The sequence below is a fragment of the Bos indicus genome, chromosome 22 (assembly GCF_029378745.1).
Source record: "Bos indicus isolate NIAB-ARS_2022 breed Sahiwal x Tharparkar chromosome 22, NIAB-ARS_B.indTharparkar_mat_pri_1.0, whole genome shotgun sequence".
In the NCBI taxonomy this organism is placed as follows: Eukaryota; Metazoa; Chordata; class Mammalia; order Artiodactyla; family Bovidae; genus Bos; species Bos indicus.
In genome coordinates this window covers 14,377,126-14,393,230 of record NC_091781.1, presented here as the reverse complement: position 1 = coordinate 14,393,230, position 16,105 = coordinate 14,377,126, and the positions used below count along the sequence as shown (strand labels likewise).

The 16,105-nt window shown below is 45.5% G+C and overlaps 1 protein-coding gene across 10 annotated transcripts in view; it reads right to left on the bottom strand.

Moving 5' to 3' along the window:
- Window positions 1-16,105, bottom strand: part of TRAK1 (trafficking kinesin protein 1) — a 100,919-nt gene that overhangs the window by 55,337 nt on the left and 29,477 nt on the right. Inside the window, exon 1 of one of the 10 annotated variants that reach the window (XM_070776137.1) lies at window positions 5,292-5,669. The exons of 7 other annotated variants lie outside the window; for them this stretch is intronic. In XM_070776137.1, coding sequence (XP_070632238.1) covers window positions 5,292-5,355 — 64 coding nt within the window. In that variant the 5' untranslated portion in view covers window positions 5,356-5,669. Of the gene's footprint in view, window positions 1-5,291; window positions 5,670-16,105 lie in introns of those variants that run through there. 2 more of the 10 variants (XM_070776140.1, XM_070776142.1) reach the window with 2 other exon arrangements.

The following is a 16,105-nucleotide window of genomic DNA, read 5'->3' as shown; positions in this document are numbered from 1 at the left end:
AGAAGGCCTGGCCATCCCTGTGCCAGGTGACAGATGGACCATGGGACATGGACGCGGGGTGTGGAGCTGAGGGTGGCCCAGCCCTCCCTCGGGAAGCTGCTCACCCCAGCAGTCAAGCAGCTACACTGTGTGCTGTCCAGCAGTGAGGACCAATGCAGGGGCTCAGAGCAAGCAGGAAGGGAGTGGTTCTGACCCAGGTCCAGGGAAGTTCAAGGCTATGGGAGAGAAGTGTCACTTGCCTCCCAGTGGGCAGAGGGACCTCTTCCTGTGAGGGTCCTCTCCAGCTCTGTTTCACATAACCTCCACGGTTGCATCTCCCCGAAGCTCCATCCTCCTCTGTCCAAAGAGTGGTTGCAAGCCACTAGAGCTACCCACTTACATTGAAATCTCAACTGATTAAAATGAAATGAAATCCAAAATTCAGTGACAGTAGCCACATTTCAGACACTCCACAGCCACAAGGGGCTAGTGGCTACCAAACTGGACAGCGCAGAATGCTTCCATCAATACAAAAAGTCCCATGGCACAGGTACACCCAAGGCTGCCCCTCGTCTTTAGACAGGAGCTTGGCACTCCTGGACCTGCATCTCCCGTGTAGCCTGTTCCTGCTACAGCTCCTCCTGCACAGTCAAGAGTCTCCTGCCCTTCTGTGTCCCGTGCACTTTGCTCCACTCTCCATGAGCCTCGCTGTCCTTTTACTTCCCTGACCACACAGAGCAGGTGGCCCATCGCTGAAGGTCACTTCCCCAAGGCCCTTGCTTATGCTATTTAAAAAACAGAGAGAGAAACACAGAGCTCTAAAAACTTGGTCTCTCTGCTCCCTCTGGCCCTCTCTCAGCTCTTGAGCCCTTTGCTTCTACATCTAAGGGAGGACATTATCTCTGCTTTACTAAAGTTGCTGATAAAAATGTACAGCTACATCATATATTTACATTTAACTCTTAAAAAAAATATATCCTCTTAGCAGTCATTCAGAAGAGAGCTATGCCTGGAAAGGGAAAGTCAGTGTCTACCTCCAGGGGTACACTCCACAGGAAACATGAAAAATGGGGCCTGCTTACCTATGTTCGACACAAGCGCAGGAAAGTCAGAAAATCATCTCAAAAGCCTTTTAACAGTTTCTCAGTGAATGCTTAAAATATCTGACAAAACTTCACTCACAAACCAGTCACTCTGACTCTGGGTGACATTTTAGAGGTCACTGCAATCGCGGAACAGCGTATGTGCCACCTAAGTGTAATGCCATGGACTTTCATCATGGATAAGAAGTTGTAAGAACAATCACTGTGTAATCTGCCTGAGTGTTTCCATTTATAAAATCAATATGAACTACCCTCATCTCCCACCCCGACATTCAAATCTATAATGTTGCAAAAAGGGACACAAGGGTGGATGATTACAGAAGAGACTACAGCATGAAACAGGGTAAAGACACTATACCTTGTTCAACAAACCAGTTACCTTTTCAGAGGAATTTTTAAAAAGAACCTAGTAACTAGTACTGTTTCTGAAAAGATAATATTAAGTACTGGCCTAGGACTTAGCTGATCACAACGAGCTCTTACTTTATTTTCATGCTTTTACCATCCTATGAGATGGCCCAGGGGGGTTGTCCTCATTTTCCAGGTGGGAGAGTTGGGTTTGCTGGAGGCTTATGGGGTCCCAGGATGTGCCTAACTGCTGGCAAACAGAGACAACAGGCCTCCAATGGAGTCGCTTGTGCTAAGCCCCGGGGGCAGTCAACCAAGACTTAATACCTGACCTAATTGCAGCTTCAGCCTCTCCCAGGAATGAAGTCTTAGCCAGACAGTCTGGAATTTCCTGGTCAGCAGTAATGAGGTAATGGGCCTGAGAGACCCCACTCGTCCCCCAAAGAAAGATGAGATAATCCTTTTTCTTGTCCCCGCTGCCTTCTGTCTACAAAAGCCTTCCATTTCATACAGCTCCTCCAAGTTCTTTCTACTTGCTAGATGGGATGAGGCTCAATTCCTGAATGGTTGAAGAATGCTAGTTTTATCTTCATCAGTTGAGTTTTGTTTTTAAATACCACACAGCCACAGAGAATGCAACACGGGCCTCAAAGGCAGACTCCGGGCCGTGCTTTTCCAGCCATTCTGCCTATTTCTAGAATAATTATGAAAGTGCACTCCGTTTCTTTAACTCAGGAACATACACTCGAACTCAAACCTTTCTGAAAATTAAAAAGGCCTCACACTCTTTCTAAGCATATTTTTCTTAAGTGATCAGTGGAGCCAAGAAACAACCTAAGATTTCACGACAGACAGAAAGAATCATCTTTAGACCCCTGGGCCCCAGGATGGTCTCCATGGCACTGTTCTCCAAGCATACCTGCTGCAAAGAATCACCTACAGCATGCACTAAAGATTCCGATTTCTCAGGGCCTCTCCTGGTCTGGAGTTAGTCTGGGAATATGCTTTTTAAATAATGGGGTGACTCATGATTTGCCAGGTTTTAGAAGTTCCTGCAATTAAGAGATGGGACACAGTTAATGTGGGTAACCAGGAACCTGTTTGATGCTAGAATTTTAAGCTATAAACGCTGAGTGCACATGTGCAAATTCTGCACAGGCCACTGCTGTACTACTGTGTTGATCATTGGTTATTTCAAACCTCTAAAAATCACTTTAGGGTACTGGGCAATCAACCTCTCCAACTGCTTACTATTCTAAGCTCCTGCACCATGCCCCTGTTATGCCCTCTGGAGTCTGAATGTGTTTGGGGGGCTGAGGGGATGAGACAGAGTATTAAGACTTCACAACTAAAACTCATTATGGGGGCAGGATACAGTCGGTAGACTGAATAAACCTCAAAAGAGAACAGCAGCCGTTTCTTAAGTCCACATTTAATAGAGCAGTCCCTAATTGTCCTGCAGTCTATATTTCCACCCTTATGTATTACTTTTTCGGTGCTAACCTTGCAACTTAAGTGCAAGTCAGTAACTATGACATAAATGATGATTTTGCATCTTTTTAAAAACATTTGACTCATCTTTTGTTATTACTATGGAAAGCTCCCTGGAAGTTTCCCACATTAAAGATTGCAATGACAAATAATAAGAGAGACAAAGCAACACTCTGTGTGTCCAACTCCTACCTGGCCTCCTCACCAGGAAGGAAGTTCAGAACCAGGAGCTGAAAGGGCTATTCAAAGACTGCTTTGCAGTTCCAAAGCTGCATAAAAACAAAGGCGCACTGCCTCCATTTCCAGACTAACCTGGCGAGGTCAGGAAAGAACTAGTCAGACGTGTATAAACAAGCACCGTCAATATTAGCGTATCCCTGAATTCCCCACTCCCTTTGGGGCTTTCCTAAACCACATTAGTTCTGAGCTTCCATTCCTTTGATTCCCTGTTTTGCTAACTACCTTTAAAATGGGATTATGAAAATGTCAGTTGTCCCAGCAAATTCTGTCCCAGTGGCCTTTTCTACTTCATCCAAATTGGTACGGAGGAGAAAAGCAACTATTTCATTCAGCATACACTTAGACAGTAACTGCTATCAACATTTATTTACCCTTGGACAGATGAGCTGCCTCTTTTTCAGTTTTCCTTTTCTTCTGGAAGAAGAGAGATCTGGCTGCCTGGGGCCAAAAGATTCAACCAAGACAGGGCTGGGTAAGAAAATCCTTCTGAGAGACACCCAGACAAGAGCAGGCCTCTTCTCACCCTTCAGATTGAGCACCGCGAGTGACTGCCTTCATTTCCTCAGACAAGGGTGTAAATAAAGCTGGACGGTGTCACAATTAGGGCAAGATAGTAAGAACCCTTCCCCCGTCACTTCCGGGACAGCTCCGGGGGAGCCATGGCCACACCCAACAGGTCCCCTGGGAGGTGGAGGTGGCACAGGCCCTCCGCTGTAACCAATGTGCCGTGCTCCAGTGGTCCACACTCTAAAAAGTTATGGAGGGTTCAGTGAGTCACAAATCACCAAGGAAAATTCAAGAGGTCAATGATGGAATCTGAAAAGAAGCACCCCTATAATTGCCGCCTGGACTTGGGTAATAGGATAGGAACTTGCTTTAAGAATAATATACCCCAAAGAAAACAACTGAGTCATCTTTCCCCCTCACGACCCTGGGAGCTGCCCACCATCATCATCACTCAAGACGTTTACAGATGCACAGGGACGCGACATGGCAATGTCTGTATCTAACGCTCGGGGATGGTGGGGCTCAGCTGGGGAAGTTTCTCAGTGCGTTTAAATACCCACCCACCCCCTCCAACAAAAGCTTTTGGCCTTTCTTCTGTGGCTCACAGTCAAGGCTGAAATTAGCAAATACAGAGATAATTATGCAGTTCTTCGGCTTATTAATGAGGCCAGGTCCCAGCCAGTTACATCATTCAGGTTAATCAAATGTAGTCATGTTAGAGTGATCTGAAACTCCCAATTCAATTAAAAAGCAGTTACTTTACCTATTACTGGCTCGTGTGGGCTGAGAACATTATGATCACCAGGGAATGGACCCTTCAAGTATACAGATATTGGGTCCTCTTGTGTGTGTGTTTATGTAAAGGCATGTGATAGAGGGCCACTTTAAAGAAGAATTAAAGACGACAGGTTAACTGTGTCATATACAATTTGATGCCAACCCCACAGGCGCCCGAGGCCCCTCCCCTGTGGCCTGAGAATGCACCTGAGTGCCATTTCCTGGTGTCTGGAATCTCCCGAGGCTGCTCCAGCCACAGAAACTCTGCCTAGTCTCCTCTGGAATGAACCACACCCTCCCTGCCCAAACACGAAGGATTCAGACTCTTCCAGCCCCTCCCAACATCTCCCACCCCCATCTCTGTGGGATCCCGCAAGATAACTCGTTTGACTTGACTGCCAGGTGGGACGCTGCTTCTGCCTTTTTTTCCAGCCTCCCCTGGGCTCCCAGGTCTGGGCCCAGGAAAGCTGGATTCTCCAAGGCCAGAGGACCACTTCCTGAAGACACTAGTCCCTGGACCATAGATGATGACATCTCCACTTGCACACACACACATGCACACACACACGCATCACCCCAGAGAGAATTCAATCCCACTTAAGTGCAATGCTCACAAGCCCAGCACGCCAACACCATCTCCAGACTGCCAAGGAGCCTCCCCCCATCACGAGCCCTGCCCACCTGCTGTCCCCCTTCACCACGCCTTCGCAACGGTCAGAGCCATGCGGTGCCACTCCCGTGCCCCTCCCTCCTCCCGTCTGCCCAGGAAGGTTCCAGGACACCCCCTCCCCCGAAGGGACAATGGCCCTACACATCCCCGCTCTGTTTTGCAGGAGCCATAATTACCGTCTGAGCATTCTTCATAATACCAGTCTAGTTCATAATAATCCGCTTCGATAAATTTCTGCATAGTCAGTATTCTGGCAGAGGAAAGAATGGACTTCACGGCACCATCGACGTCAGGTGAAACGCTGCCATGCCCCCCTGCCCTTCCAGAATGCCGGGCAGAAGAGCATCCCCAAACATGCCAGAATTAAGCTGTGCATCCTTAATGACAGTCTGGAGCCAGGACGGAAAAGGGGCAGTGAAAAGGAAAATCATGGAGGGGGAAGAGGAGGAGCACAGCTATCAGAGACCCTGGCAGTCCTGCTAATAAAGCGGCAGCGGCCAGCAGCCCTGAATGGGAGTAGCCAGAGCCATCCTATCCGGGAGCACAGAGGGTGACGTCAGGGACACACACCACCACCCTGAGGTCTCACTCCAGCCTCGCCGCCCAGCTCCCGCTCATCTTTCAATCTAACAGTTGCCATAGAAACAGGCCGGCTCGGAAAAAAAAAATGATGCAGAGATGGAGGAAATGTCTTCCAAGGATGCTGGTAGCGGGGCTGAGAGGTGCCACGTTAGGAGAAAGGAGGGCGTGCAGGCAGGGAAGGGGGTGGCGCCAGGAACATTATCACCATCATCTCTTCCAACAAATGTCAGGACAAGTTTATCTATCTGCTTAATTCTGGGTCACTATGGACTCTGCAGCAACTTCTTTATTAAACATCTTTCCTTAAAAATTTTGACCGCCGCCTAAAGGAAATGTAAATTACTCAGAAAAGGGAACCATTTTCATACAGATACAGTCCTGTTCTCTGTTCATGCCTTGGCTCAAACTCCTGGAAAAACAGCCTGCAGCATACAAATAGAGGAGAAAGCCATCACAGAGGGGGCTTGTGCAATAAGATAGGCTGCTTTCACGGACACTAAAATGTGTTATCAAAGTACAAAAACATACACCAGAAGGAAACAGCCCACCCTCAGGAAGGTGGTTCCCTCTAGGAAAGGAGTGAGGGGATAGGACTTTGAAACTGTCCTTATAAATGCATTGTGAATGTTTTATTTGGGCTTCCCTGGTGGCTCAATGGTAAAGAATCCGTCTGTCAAGCAGGAGACAAGGGTTCTATCTCTGGGTCGGGAAGATCCCCTGGAGGAGGAAATGGCAACTCACTTCAGTATTCTTACCTGGAGAATCCCATGGACAGAGGAGCCTGGTTGGGCTACAGTCCATGGGGAAGCAGAGTCAGACACAACTCAGCGACTAAACAACAATGTTTTATTTCTTTCCAAAAAAAAAAAAAAAGGAAAGTGAAGCTAACATTTATTAGTCCTAATTATTTAGCATGTTTGAAATATTTAAATGAGTAATGGATAATTAAAAAGATTTTAGACTTGCTATAAGTTAAACTCATCTGCTAAACAGGGTTGCTCAACCTCAGCACTACAGACGCACAATTAGGGTCAGATTGTTCTCTGTTGCAGGCGCTGTCCTGGGCATGGCCTCCACCCATTTAGGTGCTAGAAGCACTACCCTGTCTCTCTGTTGACGTGACATCCAAAAGCGTCTCCAGATGGTGCCAAATGACCCTTGGGAGCAAAATCTCCCTTGAAGACTGCTGCCCTCGAGCAAAACTACCTATGGAACCTCACCAGCCTGTTAGCTGGGTATTGTAACCATCTGTTGGTGTCAGTGGCAACAAATGTGCCAGCTTGGTCCAGCTTCCCTCTTAATTTTCTACTCAAGACTGTATAACGTGGGAATGAGTAATAGTAAAAGGACTTTTTTCCACTACTGGGAGGGCAAGCTTCTTTCCTTCCACAGTGATCAAACAGGGAGGCTTTCCCTCTATCCTTCCAAAGCCACATGATGCCCTAGTTAATGAACTTGGAGGAAAAGGCATCCCTCTAGGGCAGGGCTGCCCAGGCTTTAATGTGCATGTGAATTATCCAGAGCTCTTGCTAAAGTGCAGATTCTAATGCCTCAAGTCTGCAACTGTGCACAATTTTCTGCATTTCTAACAAGCTCTCACATGCTAGCAAGGCTGCTGGTCCCCAGATGACACTTCATGACAAGGCTCTTCAGTAGCAAAGATTTGGGGGTAGATTTTATAGTGTGTGTGTATGTATATGTATGTGTGTATCTGCCTAACTGTATGTATGAGTAGCAGGTAATTTAGAGGAAAACTATTTGAGTGTGTATGTTGAGGGGGTGGTGGTTTATATATGCCCTTCCCTCTCCCTGACCCCAACTTAGATACACATTTAAAATTTTCTAGGACATTCACCTATTTAAAGTCAGCAGCCAACAGTTTTAATTCCTGCTGTAACTGCCCCCATTATCTGAACACATCTCTCTTCCTTTGGTCCTTATCATGTCTCTCCGCCATCGATGGCAGCTCTCAAGAACACCACAGCAAACCACCAGGCAGCCTCTCGGATGTCACTCCTCATGACAGATGAGCTGAAGCTGGTGTCCTAAGGTTTTCTGAGGATTTTGTTTGTTTAAAGTGAATGGCACCCCACTCCAGTACTCTTGCCTGGAAAATCCCATGGACGGAGGAGCCTGGTAGGCTGCAGTCCATGGGGTTGCTAAGAGTTGGACATGACTGAGCGACTTCACTTTGACTTTTCACTTTCATGCATTGGAGAAGGAAATGGCAACCCACTCCAGTGTTCTTGCCTGGAGAATCCCAGGGACGGGGGTGCCTGGTGGGCTGTCATCTCTGGGGTCGCACAGAGTCGGACATGACTGAAGTGACTTAGCAGCAGCAAGGTGCTTCTGAAAGATGATTATAGGTCTCATAAATAAACTGATGGAAAGTTAACAGTTTCCTCAAAATCAGCATGTTTAACAGGTTCAATCCAGTACAGGGGGTGAGGTCTAGTATGAACTTTCAAAATGAAGATGGAATGAAGGAACAAAGAATGCAAACTCCATAAAGCATCGTAGAAAAGTGAGGTGAAGTTAGAAACCTCTTCAACAAAGGCTTATGGAGGAGACTTGGGTTTGATCCCTGGGTTGGAAAGATCCCCTGGAGAAGGGAATGGCAATCCACTCCAGCATCCTTGCCTGGAAAATTCCACGGACAGAGGAACCTGGAGGGCTACAGTCCATGGGGTCGCAAACAGTTGCACACGACTGAGTGACTAACACTTTTCAACAAAGGCTTGGCACATTTACCTCACGGTGCTATGGATTTTTAAAATATTTTATTTACATACCATATCACCCCAGAAGCAAAAACCAATGAATAGAGGGATGGATGGATACATAGATGGATGGAGTACTAATGGCAGGCAGTTTAATATCATAGCTCAGAGCAAGGGCTTTTGGAGTCGGATGGCCTGAAGTTTGGTTCAGGCTCCTCATTTGCCATCTGTGACCTTCTTAGACACCTGAGTCTTACCTGCTAAATGGCGTGACTATTATACCTGCCGCACAGAGAGGGTGAGGCATTAATTAATGCATGGGAGAGCACTCAGCACAGTGCCCGGGACAAAGTGAGTCTACAACCAATGTTAGTTGCAATCATCTTCATCACTCTAATTCTTTAAAAAAGGAAACAAGCCAGTACGAGCAATTAAAAAGATAGCACAATTTTCTAAGCCATAATTAGGGAAATGAGGTAGAAACGTCATTTATTAGCTTTTTTCCAGCAAAATAAAAGGCCTTGAGTTCACAGTAATGAGCAGGAGTGGTAATCTAGGGGTGGGAAGGTGCCATTTCTAAATAGCAACATATCACTGAATGTGACTTTTATCAAATCCAAAGACTGTATACATCTAATTTACTTTTTAAGAAAATGCAAGAGAAAGAAATGAGTAAAGAAACAGCATCATTTATGGGTGAATTTTATGGGCCTTGAGCAAGTTTTTTTTGTTTTGAGCAAGTTTTAAATCAAATGTCTATATCAAAATTGCTGTGTGATAGGCTCCAAAGGATAAAGTAATCCATTCACAACTCTGCAGAGATGGTTCCAAGGTGTGTATGCATGCTCAGTGGGGTCCGACTCATTGCGACTCTGTGGACTATAGCCTGCCAGGCACCTCTGTCCATGGGATTTCTCATGCAAGTACACTGGAGTGGGTTGCCATTTCCTTCTCTGGGGATCTTCTTGACCCACCCCCGGATCAGGAATTGGGACAGGTCCCAGAAGCAGCCTGAGAGAAGCCCCTGTCCATTCACTCAACACTATTTAAGGAGTGCTGACTGTACATCAGGCCTCAGCCCTTTACCGCTCACTCACTCCTCAGACCCCTGCTACCTAAGACCCCCCTCGCTGGGCAGACGAGGGAAGGGGGCTCAGAGAGCTGAAGTCATTTGACCAGGATCGCTCAGCGAAAACCAAGAGCAACTGAATACAAACGAGGCACCAACCACCTCCAAAACTTTTTCTGTCAATAGCTGAGAAAACACTGAGGGAGTATTTACAAAATTTGAAAGAAAAAAGGGGGTTGGAATTAAAGGGATATTTCTCTACCCATCCCCAGCAGATCAGCCTTCTGATGCCAATTTTAACACGGCTTCTTGGAGAGTTGTTGATTCCATGTCTCGGGGCAGGAAAAATCAAGAGAGGCCTGCAATAGCATGCTGCACAAAAGTAAACAACCGCTCCAGAAGGTCCGGGGTAGGAGCGATCAGGCGTCAGGGCCCACTTAAAAGGACATCACACTGCCAGCTTGTGATAATTCCAACATCAAAAAGAAAATACAATCAATAACAGTTAAAGGTTGGATCTGTCAAGACCATGAATATCAATGAACATGAAAACAAAACGGGCAACCAAGTGAATAAGGCAACTGACATAAAAAGGAAAGTGGAATATAATAGGGAGATATTTTAAATTTATCTTAAGCAAGGGAGGGTAGGTGTGTGTGACTGTTCTATTTCTGTCACTAATATTTTTCATAAAGCACTGCATGAACATCATTCTAAGGAGGGTGGCTATGAATAAGCCAACCGGATATGGAATGAGGAGGCAGGAAAAAGAATAGGAAAACCTGATGCTGTGGCCATAACTACCCCCAGGTAGAAGGAGGATCAGCTCCTGAGCTGCAAAGTTAGTTACGTATCCTCTTTTGTAAGTATATAGGAGAATCTAATAGATTGGGTCTGCCAAATTAAGAATCTAATTACGAGAGGACTCATAATCAAACTTAAATGTTTGCTGTTCGGTCACTAAGTCTTGTCTGACTCTTTGTGACCCCGTGGACTGTAGCAGGCCAGGCTTCCCTGCCCTTCACCATCTCCTGGAATTTGCTCAAACTCATATCCACTGAGTCAGTGATGCTATCCAACCATCTCATCCTTTGTTACCCCCTTCTCCTCCTGGACTCAATCTTTCCCAGCATCTGGGTCTTTTCCAATGAGTTGACTCTTCATATCAGGTGGCCAACTTAAATGATTAAAAGAATATAATAAAATTTCTAAGTTTTAAACTATTAGCTGTGTAGTAATTCATGTACACATACATAATTTTATATACTCATTGCATATATATGTATGCAATAAGAATTCAAAATAAATTATTTACACATTTTAAAAATGAATATGTGCTAACAATTTTGGATTAAATTACAACTGATACAGTTATGAGTTTGCCTTGAAGTGTCTCAGATGTTACATGCCACATGCCACCTTCCTCCGTACTCCAGATGATGAGCACGGGCCACACCAGGGCCCCCGCGCGGCCAACCAGACAAGCAGGTGGGAGAAGGGTGGCTCCCTGTGTTCCTTCCTCTGGTTGGAAGCAGAACCACTCAGGGCCCCAATCCTCCTCTGCAACATGCCCCTGGTCTCCAGAGCTTTCCTCCCTTCAGGAAGTACTGCAAGCCTTCTACCTACATCCCAGGGCAGCCAGGACAGAAGAGGGGAGGGCTCCCTAATCCTCCATTCTTGACAGGGTCAGGGGGACTTGCATGAAATACAGGCTGACAAGCAGACCTTCCCTCCACAGGCTGCAGAAAATTAACTAACAGGATGCTTCTGCAGAGTTTTCTTTCTAATCTTTATTTTTTAAAACACTGCCATTGCCAGTCACCGAGCTCCCGCGGCAGAAGGCAGGCTGCTAACAAACAGCTTGCTGTCAACTACCCCCTCCCAAACCATCTCCACCTCATTTCAGGCACAGGAAAAGCAGGCACCCAGGCCACCTCCAGGGAGAAGGTGGTGACAGAACAAAGGAGGGAGACAGCACCCAACAAAGCACTACAGAGACAAAAAGTACCCCAGCTTGGAAGCAGTCCTCATTAAAATCACTCATACACCTGAGGAGGATACAGAGAAGAAACCGAGTTCTGATGTGTTGCTGGGGTTCCCAGTTTGCTTCCTGTACCCTGGGAGGGCTGCATGGCGCATCTCATTCGTGGGACCAGCAGGTCACGTAGCAGATGTTCCAGGGTTCAAAACATAAATCTGAAGTGCAGAACACAAACCATAACCCAGACTCACTATGGCCTGAGCCCATCACTGGTGAGCAGCAGGGTGTGGATGGGCTAACAAGCTGAGCTGTCATGTCAATTTCCCACCTGAGTCTGTTCCAGCTTTGTGTTAGACATGCTGGATTCCCTTGAAAAGGAAAACAGTCAACCCGTACAGGATTGCTTGCCAACCATTTTTGTTCTTAAAAGAAAAAGCGAAGACACACCAACACTGGAATCTGGATTGTTGAGAAAGAGTGGAAGCTGGCAGGCGCCAGGTGACAAAGCAGGCCTAAGGTCGCAGGGTAATCTGTCTCCTGGTATGAGCACCCAGCTGCCTTGCTCACCAGATCCTGGGGTTCCTGGTACCGTCGGCACCTGGTGTGGTATGGGTGCGGCTGCTCTGGACCTTCAGAGATAAGCATTTTCTATTCCCCCTCCGCACCGACGCCTGACACCCTGGCAGGGGGTGGGGAGTCGCTGTGTGTGTAGACTGGGTGTCGCTGACACACGAGAAGTGACTGTGCAGCCAGAGCTTCTCTATCTGCAGAAGTCCACTTGCAGACTTCTGCTAGAGCAATGAAAATGGGCCCAAGGAAGAACCTGCTCACATGAGGAGTGAGCGTAAGAGGGGAGAAGGCACAATTCCAGGGCTCCCTCAGGTCCTCACCTGCAAACAAAATGGCCTGAGGTCTTGAGAATGACAGAAAGGACCCAACTAGTGCCATAGCATTTACATGAGAAAACGCAAGGCAACTGTTTATAAATCTACCATAACGTATACATTTTAGTGTTATTTATTAGCAAAGGGTAATGAAACGCTTTCCCCAGTCATTAGATCCCTTCTCCATCCTCTGTACAACCTTCCCTGACACCCATCATTCATCTTGCCTTCCTTCTTTCAACCCCACCCACCACGATGTTTGTCCGTGTTCCACACGCACCCCTCCTACACACACAAACACAAATGCACCATGTGTTCTCTTAGGTCACACCTCACATAACTTGTGATCCCTCCCTTTAGAAGGTCAGCATTGTGTGTAATTTAATTCAGTTTGCACAGGTTCAGTGCATACTGTGGAGTCTTTACTTTTGTTTCACTTAGGATTTTGGACTTCCCTGGTGGCTCAGATGGTAAAGAATCCACCTGCAATGTGGGAGACCTGGGTTCGATCCCTAGGTTGGGAAGATCCCTGGGTTGAGAAGGGAATGGCTACTCACTCCAGTATTCTTGCCTGGAGAATTCCACAGACAGAGGAGCCTGGTGGGCTACAGTCCCTGCAGTCACAAAGAGTCGTACAGGACTGAGCGACTTGCATCCAGTCCTACAGGACTGAGTGATTCACTGTCTTTCACTTCATTTAGGATTTGAGTTAGATGAAGGCAGTCTCTGGAAAGTGGCAACAAAGTGATCTTTCTATACTATACATTGTTTGTAATTTTGCTTTGTCTTTGCAAAAAAAAAAAGAAGGAGAAAAACTTGCTTTTTAACTTAAAAGATACTTTTGCATGTTATTTAATTAGCACTTGTTAAGTACCTATTTCATGCAAGGCACTAGGCGGACTTCAGCCTTTTTAAACATGAAGCAGACATGGGCTGTACAGTAAGAGTTGGACTAGATGAATGGTCTTTGATTCCTTGTTGTTGTTGTTTAAATTAAATTTTACAAAATTAAAATGGGACAGGGAGCTGGATTAACTGCAGTTGCCCAGACCCCATCCACTCCTTCCACACAAGCAAGGTAGACAACTCGGTACAGGATGCCAGCCAAGGGCCTTGAGAGCATCCTGTGTCGGCCCCACCCGGTGCAAAGTCCCAGGTTAGGTAGTGAAAGAAAATCAGTAATCAGATGTTTTCACTTCTTTAGCCAGAAAACATCAACTTGAACTCAAACAAAGTCAAGCTCATAAAAGATTACAGGTACATACTAGTCATTCAATAAATACTTGTTGACTGATTCATTAATAGTACTTTATGGCAAAAGCAAAAAATGAGGTGGTGTCTTGAAACTCTCATCTGCTTTACAACCTCTTCTTGGCGTTTCCCTGGTTGCTCAGATGGTAAAGAATCTGCATCTGCAATGCAGGAGACCTGGGATCAATCCCTGGATCAAGAAAATCCCCTGGAAAAGGGAATGGCTACCCACTCCAGTATTCTTGTCTGGAGAATCCCATGGACAGAGGAACCTGGTGGGCTACAGTCCATGGGGTCGCCAAGAGCTGGACACGACTGAGAGACTAACAACACTTCTCTTCTTAGGGAAAGGATTGTTCTGTTGAAGTTGTCAGCAGATCATTTGCACTTGAGACACGGAGAGATTTCATTTCTTAACAAATGCTCTTTACTCAAAAAGTTACCAAAAACATGGTCCTAGGAAAAGGAACCAGAAGAATCCCATAGCTATCTACACACCAACATAGCAATCCTCATGGCTGGTGTCCACTGACTACTTTGTGACTAGAAAAATCTATAGCGCACAGTCATTTCCACCTGAATTCAGGAAGCATGATCTAGAGACCACAGGATGCAGGGGGAAAAATTGCAGGAAAGAAGGAAACTTCATCTTGAAACTAAGCTACATCAGGCTAAGTGTCACTTGGGACAATGACCTTTTGAAAAAAAAATCAATTTTCAATATGTCAGACACATTTTTATGAACAAAATAAGCTACTGACATATTCTAAAACAGGGTTCGCATTTTTCATGTTTACTAAATGAACTTTATGCTTAAACTGAATTTTTTTCTTATTTAGCTTCTCTGAGAGATAAGACATAAAGTTAGACTAGACAATCCAGGTTGGAAACTCAGACTCCCATCATGACATATGTATACCTCTGGCAGATTCATGTTGATATTTGACAGAAGAAAACAAAATTCTGTAAAGCAATTATCCTTCGATTAAAAAATAAATAAAATGGGGGAAAAAAGACCCCACCTTACTAGCTGTGTGATTTGGAGCAAACTTAACTTCCCTGGGCCTCAGTGTCCTCATCAGTAATATGGGGGACAGTGGGAGTTTTTTATTTAGTGGTCTCTGTGGGAAGTAACCGAGGTATCTGTAAAGCATTAAAAAACTGTGCCTGGCACGCTAGTAAGACTATCCTTTCTTCTTGCTGGACCATCGAATCTTAACTGTCCCATGTTTATGGGTTGATTTGCTATGTAGGAAGTTTTCACTTTGTGTGTCCCTCAGAGGTGAGGGACAGGGGTGAACATCCACTGGACTGTTGAAATCTATCTGCAAAGATCATTCTACCACCAGGGAAAGGTGGATACCCAAAGCCTTCTTGCCCCTCCTTAACAAGCCAGGCAAGGGCCAGATTTAAAAAATGAAGCATAGCTTGTCTTCTTTGAAGGATGACATGTGGGCAAAGGAGATGAGTATTAGCCCATCTAATACTAATGGGTGTCCCATGAGTATGGGTGTCCGCTCTGATCTCTGAAGCAATGGTGTAGGTGAGCCTATTATCCAGGGAGTCTCACCTGGGGAGTGTATCAGAACCCCCTGGAGAACCCCTTACCCTGATTCCCACCCACTGCCCTGACTGATGCAGAAAATAAATCTAAAATGAAGCGACAGTTTATGTTGTCTTACGCTGGTGATGGCAGAAACCATCATAATATTGTAAAGTAATTATCCTCCAATTAAAAATAAAATAAAATTAAAAAAAAAAAAACAAAGAAAAACACATGGGTGAGTCACAGTGGTGTGAACCATGCCATCTCCTGGGTTACACATGTAAACACACAGGTGAAATCCAGAAAGGATACCAAGTACAGAGCAGGGCTCTTAACCTGTGCTTCCACGGACCTCTGGCTCAGCAAGGCTCACAGACCCCTCCTCAGCAGAAAGATTTAAAGACATAAGATACAAAGGACTATAAAGAAAGCAACTGTATTATAATGCAGTTATTAAAACTTCGAGAAAAGGTCTGTGATAAAAGTGCTTCTTTATCAATGCACATTAAATAACAAGATCAGCACATCTACTAATGAAAGTAATTTCAAAGCAGAGATGAGTAAAGATCTTATTTCTTCCGTATCTGCTTCTTCTGTAGCATGACATGAAAATATTTGTGATTTCTACTGGTGACTAAGTCACAGGTCTTAGTAATACCACTTTCTTTTCCATGTTTATAATGAAAGTAAACGCTGCATTTCAGTTAGACGTTTATGAAATTAAGGATGTAATTTTTTTTTCCTTTACAAGTTAATAGAACCCCCAATTTCTCTCTATAGATCCCTTGGAGGGTGGGTCTAGGACCTTGGGCTTCCCTGGTGGTTCAGACAGTAAAGACTCTGCCAGCAATGCAGGAGACCTGGGTTCGATCCCTGGGTTGGGAAGATCTAGGACCTCAGTTTGAAAGCCCTGCTCTATGGGTGCTGTATTTATAAGTTAATGCTTGATCATTCAAT